Source organism: Nuphar pumila, chromosome 17 (assembly GCF_984573655.1).
Source record: "Nuphar pumila chromosome 17, dmNupPumi1.hap1.1, whole genome shotgun sequence".
NCBI lineage: Eukaryota > Viridiplantae > Streptophyta > Magnoliopsida > Nymphaeales > Nymphaeaceae > Nuphar > Nuphar pumila.
In genome coordinates this window covers 14,049,233-14,059,674 of record NC_143265.1, presented here as the reverse complement: position 1 = coordinate 14,059,674, position 10,442 = coordinate 14,049,233, and the positions used below count along the sequence as shown (strand labels likewise).

General features: G+C 40.7%; 1 protein-coding gene across 1 annotated transcript; it reads left to right on the top strand.

Annotated features, from left to right (window-relative positions):
• Positions 1 to 1,196: 1,196 nt before the first annotated feature.
• LOC149811684 (AAA-type ATPase family protein) lies at positions 1,197 to 8,675 on the top strand. Its single transcript, XM_089992897.1, has 8 exons — positions 1,197 to 1,508; positions 1,613 to 3,738; positions 4,034 to 4,253; positions 4,696 to 4,887; positions 5,013 to 5,318; positions 6,259 to 7,021; positions 8,128 to 8,197; positions 8,379 to 8,675. The coding sequence occupies exons 2-8, from the start codon at positions 1,825 to 1,827 to the stop codon at positions 8,454 to 8,456; spliced, it is 3,543 nt and encodes a 1,180-aa protein (XP_089849023.1). The 5' UTR covers positions 1,197 to 1,508; positions 1,613 to 1,824; the 3' UTR covers positions 8,457 to 8,675.
• The last annotated feature ends 1,767 nt before the right edge of the window (positions 8,676 to 10,442 follow it).

The window sequence follows — 10,442 nt, the reverse complement described above, 5'->3', positions numbered from 1 at the left end:
ATTTACGTTTTTTCCTCCTACAGCAGGAAAATGGGTTAGCCTAATCGTTCATTTTCTTGTTTTTCTTATGTTTATCGGAAGAGACATTATAAGGAAAAAGTTACCATATGCCACTGTGTGTTGGCTTATCCCAACATCATTATGATTGACACATTTTTTGGACCTATACAGAACAATTCACTCGTGGATACACAGCTGAATCGGTGGCCAAAAGATTCAGGGCATAACCACAACGTTGAGAAAAAGGGCAGATCAGGTCAGGGGTCTCTATGATGAGTGATGCCATTATCAAGTTCATTGAGTTTATTTCAAGCCGTCCATCATGTACACTTTATATCAATATCAATGTTGTATCGGCTTTAAATCCATTTTCAAAATGATCCAGGATTCTGACGTGTGAATAGGCCAGTTTTTAACTGGGAGATGACATGTCATTTAACAAAATGCTATTAAAAAATATTAACTTTTTTTTAATGAATTAAAAAAATAAGCCGATTCACCTCTGTTTCGTATCGATTTTGGACCCATACGATAGGAATGGAATCGATGACATCGCTTTAGACGGCATTCACCCGAGAAAAATCGTGAGACCCGAAATTTTTCTCGGGTCACACAATATGGACATGGTGTGTGTCACGTGTTCGTCACAAAAGATGAATAGCATCAGAAAGACCCGCTGCCCGATTACCATCGACCCGATTCGTTATATCATCCTCTCAAGTTTACACGTGTCCACGCAAAGACGTCGGGCTTTATTTTCAAATAGACCTACGAGAAGTGTCCGTTGCATTTATAGCCCCACCGCGCAGCTTGCAACGCGCCGGTGTTACGGCACGGCGTAAATGGCAACCGTAAAACAGCTTTTTGCGTTTCACTTTCACCCGCAAAACAAAAACAGACCTGCAATTGCATCGACTGGGCGCAGTAACAGAGAGGAGTTGGAGAGGTTAAAAAGAATAAATCGAGAGGGAAACGACGTATCTCTTAGCGATAAACAATTTGAGCGAATTACGAAATAGTTAAGAAGCCCGTCATTCCATTGACCCAACGGGGACGTTGCGTAGCGAGACGCGGGCTTGTTCTCTTCTTACGAGGCAGAGACCAAATCTGCAACGGCTTTGCAGACCATCGGCCTGTGATTGCTCTGATCAACTTGTCTCTACCCTTCTTGTTTCTCTCTCTCTCTCTCCTCTCTCTCTTTCTCTCTCTAATAAAATAAAAAAAAATGAGCAGAAAATGGCAGCTGCTGGTGAGAGCTATCAATATCTCGTTACTATTTGCTTCCTCCCCTGCATTTATTCCCATCCTCTCAGAAGGCATCTGCTCCCCCTCCTGTCAGTCCTCCTCCTGGCAACTGCAAAACCTTCAAAATCAAATAGAGAGAAAGAGAGATTTTATGTTTTCTCAGCGTTTTTCTCTGCTTTTTATCGTTTACCGAAATGATTGCTGTTGGGGAGGAGGAAGGTGGAGATTCTGGCGTCAGATAGGCTTCTAATCTCCTCTCCACGGTATGTTTCTTCTTTACACAGCAAGCCCTTTTTCTTTTTCTTTTTGTTCTTTCATTTTCAGAAAATCTGTGCCCTTTTGATGTTCTTTTTACTTTTTCTTTTAGGTTTTTGAAAAGATCAGTGTTTGGTGAGTTTTAGCATGGTTGTTGGTTGTGTGAATAGAGAGATGGAGAGTTTGATTGGATGGGATATGTTGGTGCATGCAGGAGGGAGTTTGGGGTTTTGTGGGGGGTTTATGAAATGCAGATGGGTCGTGGCATTGGGGTGATATTTTATTGTTGTTCTTCTTCCCACTCAGCTCCCCACAAGGAAGAACATGGAAAAAGCTCGCCATTCTGTTGATATACCGATTTCTAAGACACTAGTTGCTCTTAGAAGAGTTAGGTCCTTGAGGGATCCCATGACCAACTCCATCAACAGATTCTCTGCCTTGACCAACAACTTTGATTGGGAAACTCAGTCGTGCAATGCCGGTATGAGCGGTGGGAGGAAGGATGCATGCTTTGCCGAGGGAGATGGCGAATGCGGGTTGCGGTCAGTTGCGCCATCGACGGAAGATGATGAATATATCAGGGGAAGGAAGAAGTTTGATGTTGAGCATCAAGTTGGTGCTTCGGGCACCGTTAGGATTGCCAGAAAGGGCAGTGTTCGCAGGCCGCATGATGCCGAATCGAATGCGTCTGTATCGAGCCGAGAAGGGGGATATGATGACAAGGTGTTGGTGCGAGAATGCAGGCTCAAATACCCAAAGGAGATCAATGGAAATCACAGGAGCAAGAAATTGGAACCGAAAGACTTCAAAGAAGTGTTTTCCAACAATGATGTGTGCTTTTCTTCAACTACTCCCCATTCGAATTCGGGTTCACCATGCTATCCGCTGGAAAGTGAGCGTTGTTATTCGCCTTTGATGTCTGCAAGGGAAAACTGTTCAAGTGACCGGAGAAGGCTGGAATGCGGTAAGATGATCAAGGCATTGGATAGATTAGAAGAAGATGTGAAGCATGTGAGCAGCCAATGTTCGCCTGTGTCCGAGTGCCACAGCAATGGGTTTGAACCAAGCAAAGGCAGGATGGATTGTAGAAAGTATGTGAAGCCATTGTGGGGAAACAATGAGGAGGATTTTGAGTGTGGAGATGGATTTGCTTGCTGTTGTTCCAGTAGAACCCTGAAATTCAGGAATAGATTCTTCCCCCATCTTTGCAGGTGCGGCATATCATCCAGTCAGGTCCGCTGCTCTAGAAAAAAGTCACCAAAGTTGTGTAGGAACAATGACATTGCTTTTCATAAGGGATACATGTCTGAGACTTCGAGCCCTTCTGTTCCTTTGTTACGAAGTGCGGGACAAGATATCCCGCATTTGAGAGAGGAACGTATTAACGGGTGTTTCTGTAGTCATGAAAATTTGGTCTTTGATGATGCCGAAGATCATTGTGTTATACATCATTCCGAGAGTACCAAACATGGTTTAGCATTGACATACCAAAACCAAGAACTGAGTTTGCGTTCCGATGATGTTCAAAGAAGTTTAAGTCGGAAGTTCAGGCCAAAAAATTTTGATGAGCTAGTTGGTCAAAATCTAGTGATTCAGTCCCTCAAGAATGCTGTCTTGAAAGGGAAAATAGCCCCCTTTTATCTTTTCCAAGGTCCTCATGGTACTGGTAAAAGATCGACTGCTAGAGTTTTCTCTACAGCATTGAATTGTCTTTCCTCGGAAGAGCTAAGGCCGTGTGGCTTCTGCTTGGAATGCATAGCATTCTCATCTGGGCAGAGTGGAGATATCAAAGATATTGATTTTGGAAAAACTCAACATATGCATAGGTTCAAGTCGCTTCTAAAACATACCACTATCCATTCACCAGCTACGTCACGGTATAAAATATTTATATTGGATGAATGCCACTTACTTCATGGGGAATCGTGGGCTGCTCTTTTGAAGTGCCTTGAGGAACTCCCTAGGCATGTTGTGTTCATATTTATCACAACCGATCCTGATAGTCTGCCTCGTACTGCTTTATCCCGCTGCCAAAGGTATAATTTTTCCAAGATAAGGCCCAAGGAGATCGTAGGCAGGCTGCATAGACTTTGCATTCAAGAAAGCATTGATTTTGATAAGGCTGCTTTAGATTACATAGCTGGTAAATCCAATGGCTCTCTTCAAGATGCAGAAACAATGCTTGAGCAGCTGGCTTTACTGGGTCAAAGAGTCACACTGCCTCTACTACATGAACTTGTAAGTGGTACTTTTTACTTCTTTCAATCTTTTTATCTCGTGAAGCATTTGTGACCTGGGATATGAAAGAGCTTGAGAAGATCTAGAACTTCTAAAATTTTTAGGAGGTTACTGTTGTGTGTTATGAAAACATGATTTTATTACATGATGTCTTGAGCACAATAAGATAAATTTACTTGCTGGAATGAAGTGCATCCTGAGGATAAAGATCTTGGATCATCCATGCTATTTTCTTTTTCCAGTAAGAATGACAACTTCCTTGTATTGTTTCCTTTTTTTTTGGACTGCTTTTCAGACTGGAGTTATATCTGACGATGAGTTGTTGGATTTACTGGACATGGCCTTGTCAGCGGACACATCCAACACAGTAAGAAGGGCTAGGGAGCTTATGAGATCTAGAATTGATCCGATGGCCTTGGTTTCACAATTGGCAAATCTTGTTATGGACATTCTTGCAGGCTGGCGCCAATGGAAAGCCTCTGGAATCAGTAGAAAATTTTTCAAGAGGCATAACTGTAAGTTTAAGTGCTTATTCATCTTGCTGGACCATGCGGACTGCAAATTTATGTTTCAGCTTCATGATGACGATGTTTATAGCTTTTCTACATGCCTGCAACAGCTCATGTTTTGCCACTGAATTGCAAACTCTAATGACAGATGCTTGTTAAGAGATTGCAGAATCATCATACTGATGTACCTTCATCTAGTGCATATTGTTCATTTATCAGCAGAGTCAATTTTCATTTGATGTCCTTAATTTAAAAACACTACTGCTTCATAATTTGTGCCAAAACTTTCACTGTCTATACAGAAGTTATCCTGGTATGGCTGAGATCTGTATCATATCATCCCCATTACTGGATGAATCCCTTTCTTGTTGCTGATAATATCTTTTATATGCACATCTAATTTTGAGTATATATCTTTTGTTAACAAATATCTGTACACATGTTGCAGTGACTGAGGTTGACTTACAGAAACTGCGACATTCACTAAAAATACTTTCTGAAACTGAAAAGCAACTGAGGATGTCAAAGAATCAAACTACATGGCTAACTGTGGCACTCTTACAATTTGGTAATATGGAATCTTCTTCACCCTTAAACCCTACCCGTCCCTGGACGTCCCAGGGTTCACCTGAACTGAGAGGTAAGCTGCAGAAAGGTTTCTATTTTAATCTCTGCAGTTGCTGATGAGTCGATCACAAGTAGACAAGATTTGTCAAAATATATGGATTTAACATCTTATAACCTCTTTAATATGGTCAAACGCAGAGGATAACTTCTCGTGTGCATCCTTTCCTTTGGATAGCTCGCGGAACTCAGTGATTGATGCTGTGGATGTTAATGAACCATATTGGCTAGAGTCGCAGAGTGACAATTCTGGCAAATTGGATGCTATCTGGAGAAGAACCCTCGCAAATCTGCAGTCAAAGACTCTGAAAGACTTTCTAGAAAAGGAAGTCCAGCTGTCATCCATTTGCATTGATAAAGATAAGTGCCAATCAGTCATTCTACAAGAAATTTGTGCATGTTTTCATCTAGTCTTTGTCATATCCCTCGACAAAATGTTTTTCTATAGCATCTGCTCTTGGAGCATTTTTCACATTTTGCTATATGTGACATAGTTTTTTCTTGCACTACTTTTGATGGTTAATCTGATTTATAGATTTTATCCCAAGATTGTAAAAGTAGCTGTCATCCATGGTTTGACAAGTAAAATCCTTTTGAAATGAAATTGAGATCTCATACTGCTTTGACTGAATTAACCCAATGATGACCATTTTCGACCAGAACTTTTATTTCCTAAAAAGACCAGCTGCCAAAGAGCCTTTTAAGGATGCAAATTTGGCCACATTTATGCTGGAGTATTGTTATTACTTGTATTACAATAGAAAATGTATTCCTTCGCACTAAGTTGTGACTTGTAACACTAACCTCAAGACTACTTGAAATTCCACGGTTTTGTGAAACAGTTCCTAAGGAAAGCGTGGCTTAAATTGGTTAGTCCTCTAGTTGGTCTGAATGGTAGCATTCTTGTCAAATTGAACAAGCACAATTGGTTAAAGTACAAAAGACTTGAGAAACAAAATCGTGCTATGAAGGAGATAAAATAATCAATCAACCATGATCCAGACCACATCTGACCTTTTTTTGCCCCTGGTTGAGGTACGATGGATAAATTTGTATTTTGGAGCCAATCAGGGTTGTGTACCAAACTGTACATGCTTAGTATCCAGGATTCTTGGATTTCTTTAATTTAAGAATACTGAATTCTTAAACCATTGCTTCAACTTGGGCTGCTAATGACTTTAATTCCCATGGCCAGAGTAAAATTTGGACTATCAGTGAAAATGGTGCCTTGAAATTATTTTGACAAGTTTCACCTAAGGGATTGAATCTGTTATCTTTGAAGTCATTGACATATCCATGTGATGTTCGCATCGCAAAACAGAATGCATATCATTGATAATGCATACTGAACACTTGAGTTGACATATTTTGGTATTTATGACTGCAGGTCTTGGAATAGCTGAATTGCAATTCCATCATCCTGATCAAGTTTTGAGGGCTGAAAAGTCACAGAAGCATATCATAAACTCTCTTAGGAGTGTGTTGGGCTGTGACATGGAAATCAGAATTAATCTCCTCCCGATGTCTTATCCAGTATTCAGTGTGGAGGCTCAGCAATCATATCACAATGGACCGGAAAAGATAGTCACTAATGCTGATGAGAACCGTTCAAGTACACCTCTCAGACATCATCAAACAACCAATGGGAGAAGAAGACATAAAAACAGGCTTTCTGAGGTTAATGTGTGCCATTTCTTGCCATGTATAAAGAAATCAGATTCTAACAAGGTGCAAAAGGTGGCCCTTCATCCTAAAGAAATACCCACTCCTGATGATCTCAAGAAAAGCACTCTAGATGATGGTGTTGGCAAGTATCAGAAAATATCAAATGTTAATCCAATGAGTGGTTTTGTGCTCGAAAGTGGATCCTTGAAGGAGGTTAAACATCATGATCCTCAATATCAATCCCTTGATACATCCAAAATCCACAAAAGTTGCTTTCCCATGGCCATCAAACTCCGGAGAAGGCTACAACCTTCTGATGGTGCCATTTCAGTGGAACCGAAAGCCACTGTTCATGAAGAGCTTGGACATTCTGATCCCAGGGAGGCATCCTTCAAAGCCTATGTCTGCACAGATGATTCCTTCATTCCCTCTTCAAGTTCATGTTCACAAGTTATGTCCATGAAAAAATTCAGAAACCAGGATAAGTACGAAGCCTTATAAGTCTTATTTTCCTTGAGGCAATTCAATTTGACTGTGTGTCAGTTTTAGCAGAATATTTGACAAATTTCTTGTGATGCAAGTTTGTTTCTTTTTCTTTTTTCTTTATTTGAGAAGACTATTATTTCGGTGTTGTTGTTGTGTTGTTGTTGTATTATTTCGGTAATTTTGTTACATCTGAATCATAGCTCAGTAGTACATGCAATCAGGTTATAAAACATTGTCACATACAGCATGCATTTACTGATATATATGTGTTGATCTCAAAACTACCTAGGTAGGATTGAATTGTTCTTTGGAAGACGTAAAGGTTAAATCTATCCCGGTGTAACTTTGAGGCGCTGTGATAAGATGGTTGAGTAGCTTTATTGGAAGGCATTCGTTTCCAGCTCACAATTGAAGATTCTGTACAGTTGACTATTTCGGTATCTACCAATAGGCTAAAGCACATTCCAATGGATTGTTATCTAAAAGTGCTCTGATTTTGGTGTTAGTGTTTTGTTTACATCCATGCATCATTGCATCTTAAGCTTTTGTTATAGGTGCCAAGATTTCACTGGAGTGCCTGGAAGGACAAATCCCATTTAAGTGCCTTGGTCTTTCTTTTCCTGGTGTCCTGTATAACTATGTGATTCTTAAGTAGCACTCTCCAATGTCTTTCCAGTTTAGCTGGTTGTTTGTGGTCTAATCTACCTTTTCTTTTTTTTGATATTTAATGAGGGAAAACCCTGGTTCAGGTGGTGGGGCTTGGGAAAGAATGACGGCCTGCCATATAGCCCACCCCTAAGCAGTTAAAAACCCCTCTGCTGCTCCCTTCACCCACCAGAGTGGTCTAATGATCTAATCTACCTATGGCTGTTGAAAGTCCACATTTTTTGCTGCCCTCCCCGCTCTCAATGGAGCTCGATCAAATTTAAGTTTTGCACAAAAAGAAAGTCTCAATGTTATGGTGATTCGATAATCATTAGGAGTATTGATTTTCATGAATGAATCTATTATTTTGTACATTTACTATTCCCATCATGCTTTAGCATGGCTTTGTGAACCATTTAGAGTTTGACCCTTCTTTTGCCTGCTCCATCAATTCTTGTAGGACAAGCAAATGTTCAAGGTCAAGGTTGAAATTGCACTGTTGGAAAGCTCCCAAGTTTCGTATCAGGAAGGTATGCTTAGGCCTATTTCCAGTTCTGTTCATCAAAATACAAAATCAATTGTCATGCATTTCTTTTTTCTTTGTTGTTTTTCTTTTTTCATTTTTACCCCATCGATTGGGCATTGACTGGATAATCTGTTTCCTGAACCATTGCAATTTCGAGCTCACTTTGAGAAATTTGTCTTATTTAGTTGTGGAAACAAAGGCGGCAGCGTCAATGGAAGTCTCGATTGATCAGGTGGGTTGTACACTGTACAGCTTCCGAATAGGAGGATAATGCTCTGATGGTTTGTCATGTAACACTGGGGAAGAGTTGCAAATATCTGGAATCCCATGCTCAGTGGCTCAACTTTTGCAGATCCAAGACGAGTCCAATTATTTCAATATGATGCAGTTGCCGAATTTTATCTTCTGCTGCTACTCTAGCCTATTTTTTTAACTGGACTTGAGGTGCCTATTCGGTCAATGAGATGAAATTTTGGCTAGTACAGAGTTTATTCCCGCAGACATGATCTTTCTTTCTTGTGTTTATATCCATTTATTGGTTCATGCTGGGCATAAATTACTGCGACATTTGTTAACATGAAAAGCGGGGAACAGCAGACTGCATGACTGGTGCTCAAAGCATCTTACTGCCCCTTATTCTAGAAAGAATTAGGTATCATAAGCGGATTCATTCACCTGTTTATCTTATTATTGCAATGAATCAGTATATGCATTTTACTCTGAAGTTTTTTCGGACAGGCAAGCTGGGGGATAACCTCTGTGGGATTTGAACTCTAGACCCCATTCTGTTCTCTTGGTTCATTCCTGAAAACTGCCTATTTGTCAGAAGTCTTTATTTGTTTTATAACCCAGTTATCTGGCCTAGCATGAGGTTAAGTGATCATTCCCGAGTACTTTACAATGTACTCAGACTACACAAAACACAGAAAATTGCTACTGCATGCAGCTTCTGTGTAGAACACGAACCACAGAAAATCGCTACCTCATAGTGATTTTGTAATTTGTGTGGTCCGAGTATTTTGTAATGTACTTGGGCCTGATCACTGGATTTGCTCCGATGTGGCTGTGTTGAAGGTTGGAGGTAAGATATATATTGGTATGCAACTTTTGGAGTCTTTTATATTCATGCAATTATGTTGTTAAGGGTATGCCTATGATATATGATTGTCACCTCTCTCCGGTTGGAGTCTTTTGAAGTTCATACAATTTCAATAATTCAGGATCAGATGCAAGCACATTGCATCAGAAAAAAACAAAGAGTGATGCTCCGAGATGCAAATGATGGGTGTTGTTGGGTCCCAATAATCAAGCCGAGAACCAGTTGATCAACAAGGTAAATGGAGCGGATCACAAAGTTTTTACTGGAAAGCCCGTTCAAGATCGAACAATTGGTTGAAATTAATTCTCAAGGTGGTCATAAGACTCATAACTTACAATGAACTAAATGTGTTTGAGTTATCGAGGATGTTATTGGTGGCTTCAGCAATAACCTTGTTGCATTTTCTTTGCTACCAAGCAAGATGTTAAACGAGAGAGAGAGAGAGAGTTCAACTAATAATAATAATAATTGCATGATTCCATACTTTTCAACATCAATGCAGACTGGCATTCTATACAGTTGGTTGATGGGTGGCGAGAAATGAGAAAGGAAGGCATGTCACATGATGGCACAAAAGCCTTCACAAATTGATTGGGTTTTTATGAAATGTGTTTCCTTCGCTTACCTGCAATCCTCCTCTCATTTCTTCACTTTCACACTCCTTACGGCACTGTTTGGAATCTTGGCCGCACCGGAGTGGATTCTTGGAATTTATAGGTTTTTCCTCCGTTTGGGAGGGAGGAAAAATATGTAAATCGTGGAATTGACGTGACATTTGTCGATGGTGGTAGTTGGCAATTCCCATGCCGATTTCACTCCCGATGGTGCCCCTTTTCTGATGCCTTCCCCACCAACGACTTAAACCCCCTCCACCGACCGACTTCTGCTCTTCAAGGGGCATCTGAAACTTGCCCTCCTCGCCTGGTTCAAAGGGTCGATCAGGATGATCCTCTCGTTCACCCGATCCTCCTGGCCGCCCTGGTTTTGCTCTCGTCCAACCTACCCTCGCCTGAATCATGGGTGTAACGAAAATACGAGGCAGATGGATATGTGGGTGATCTGCTATAGGAAATCTGTGTTACAGAGTGGGCACTCGAGCTCATCCTCGGTTCTTGTGGGGCTCACCATTCTGGAACAGGTGTGGCACCAA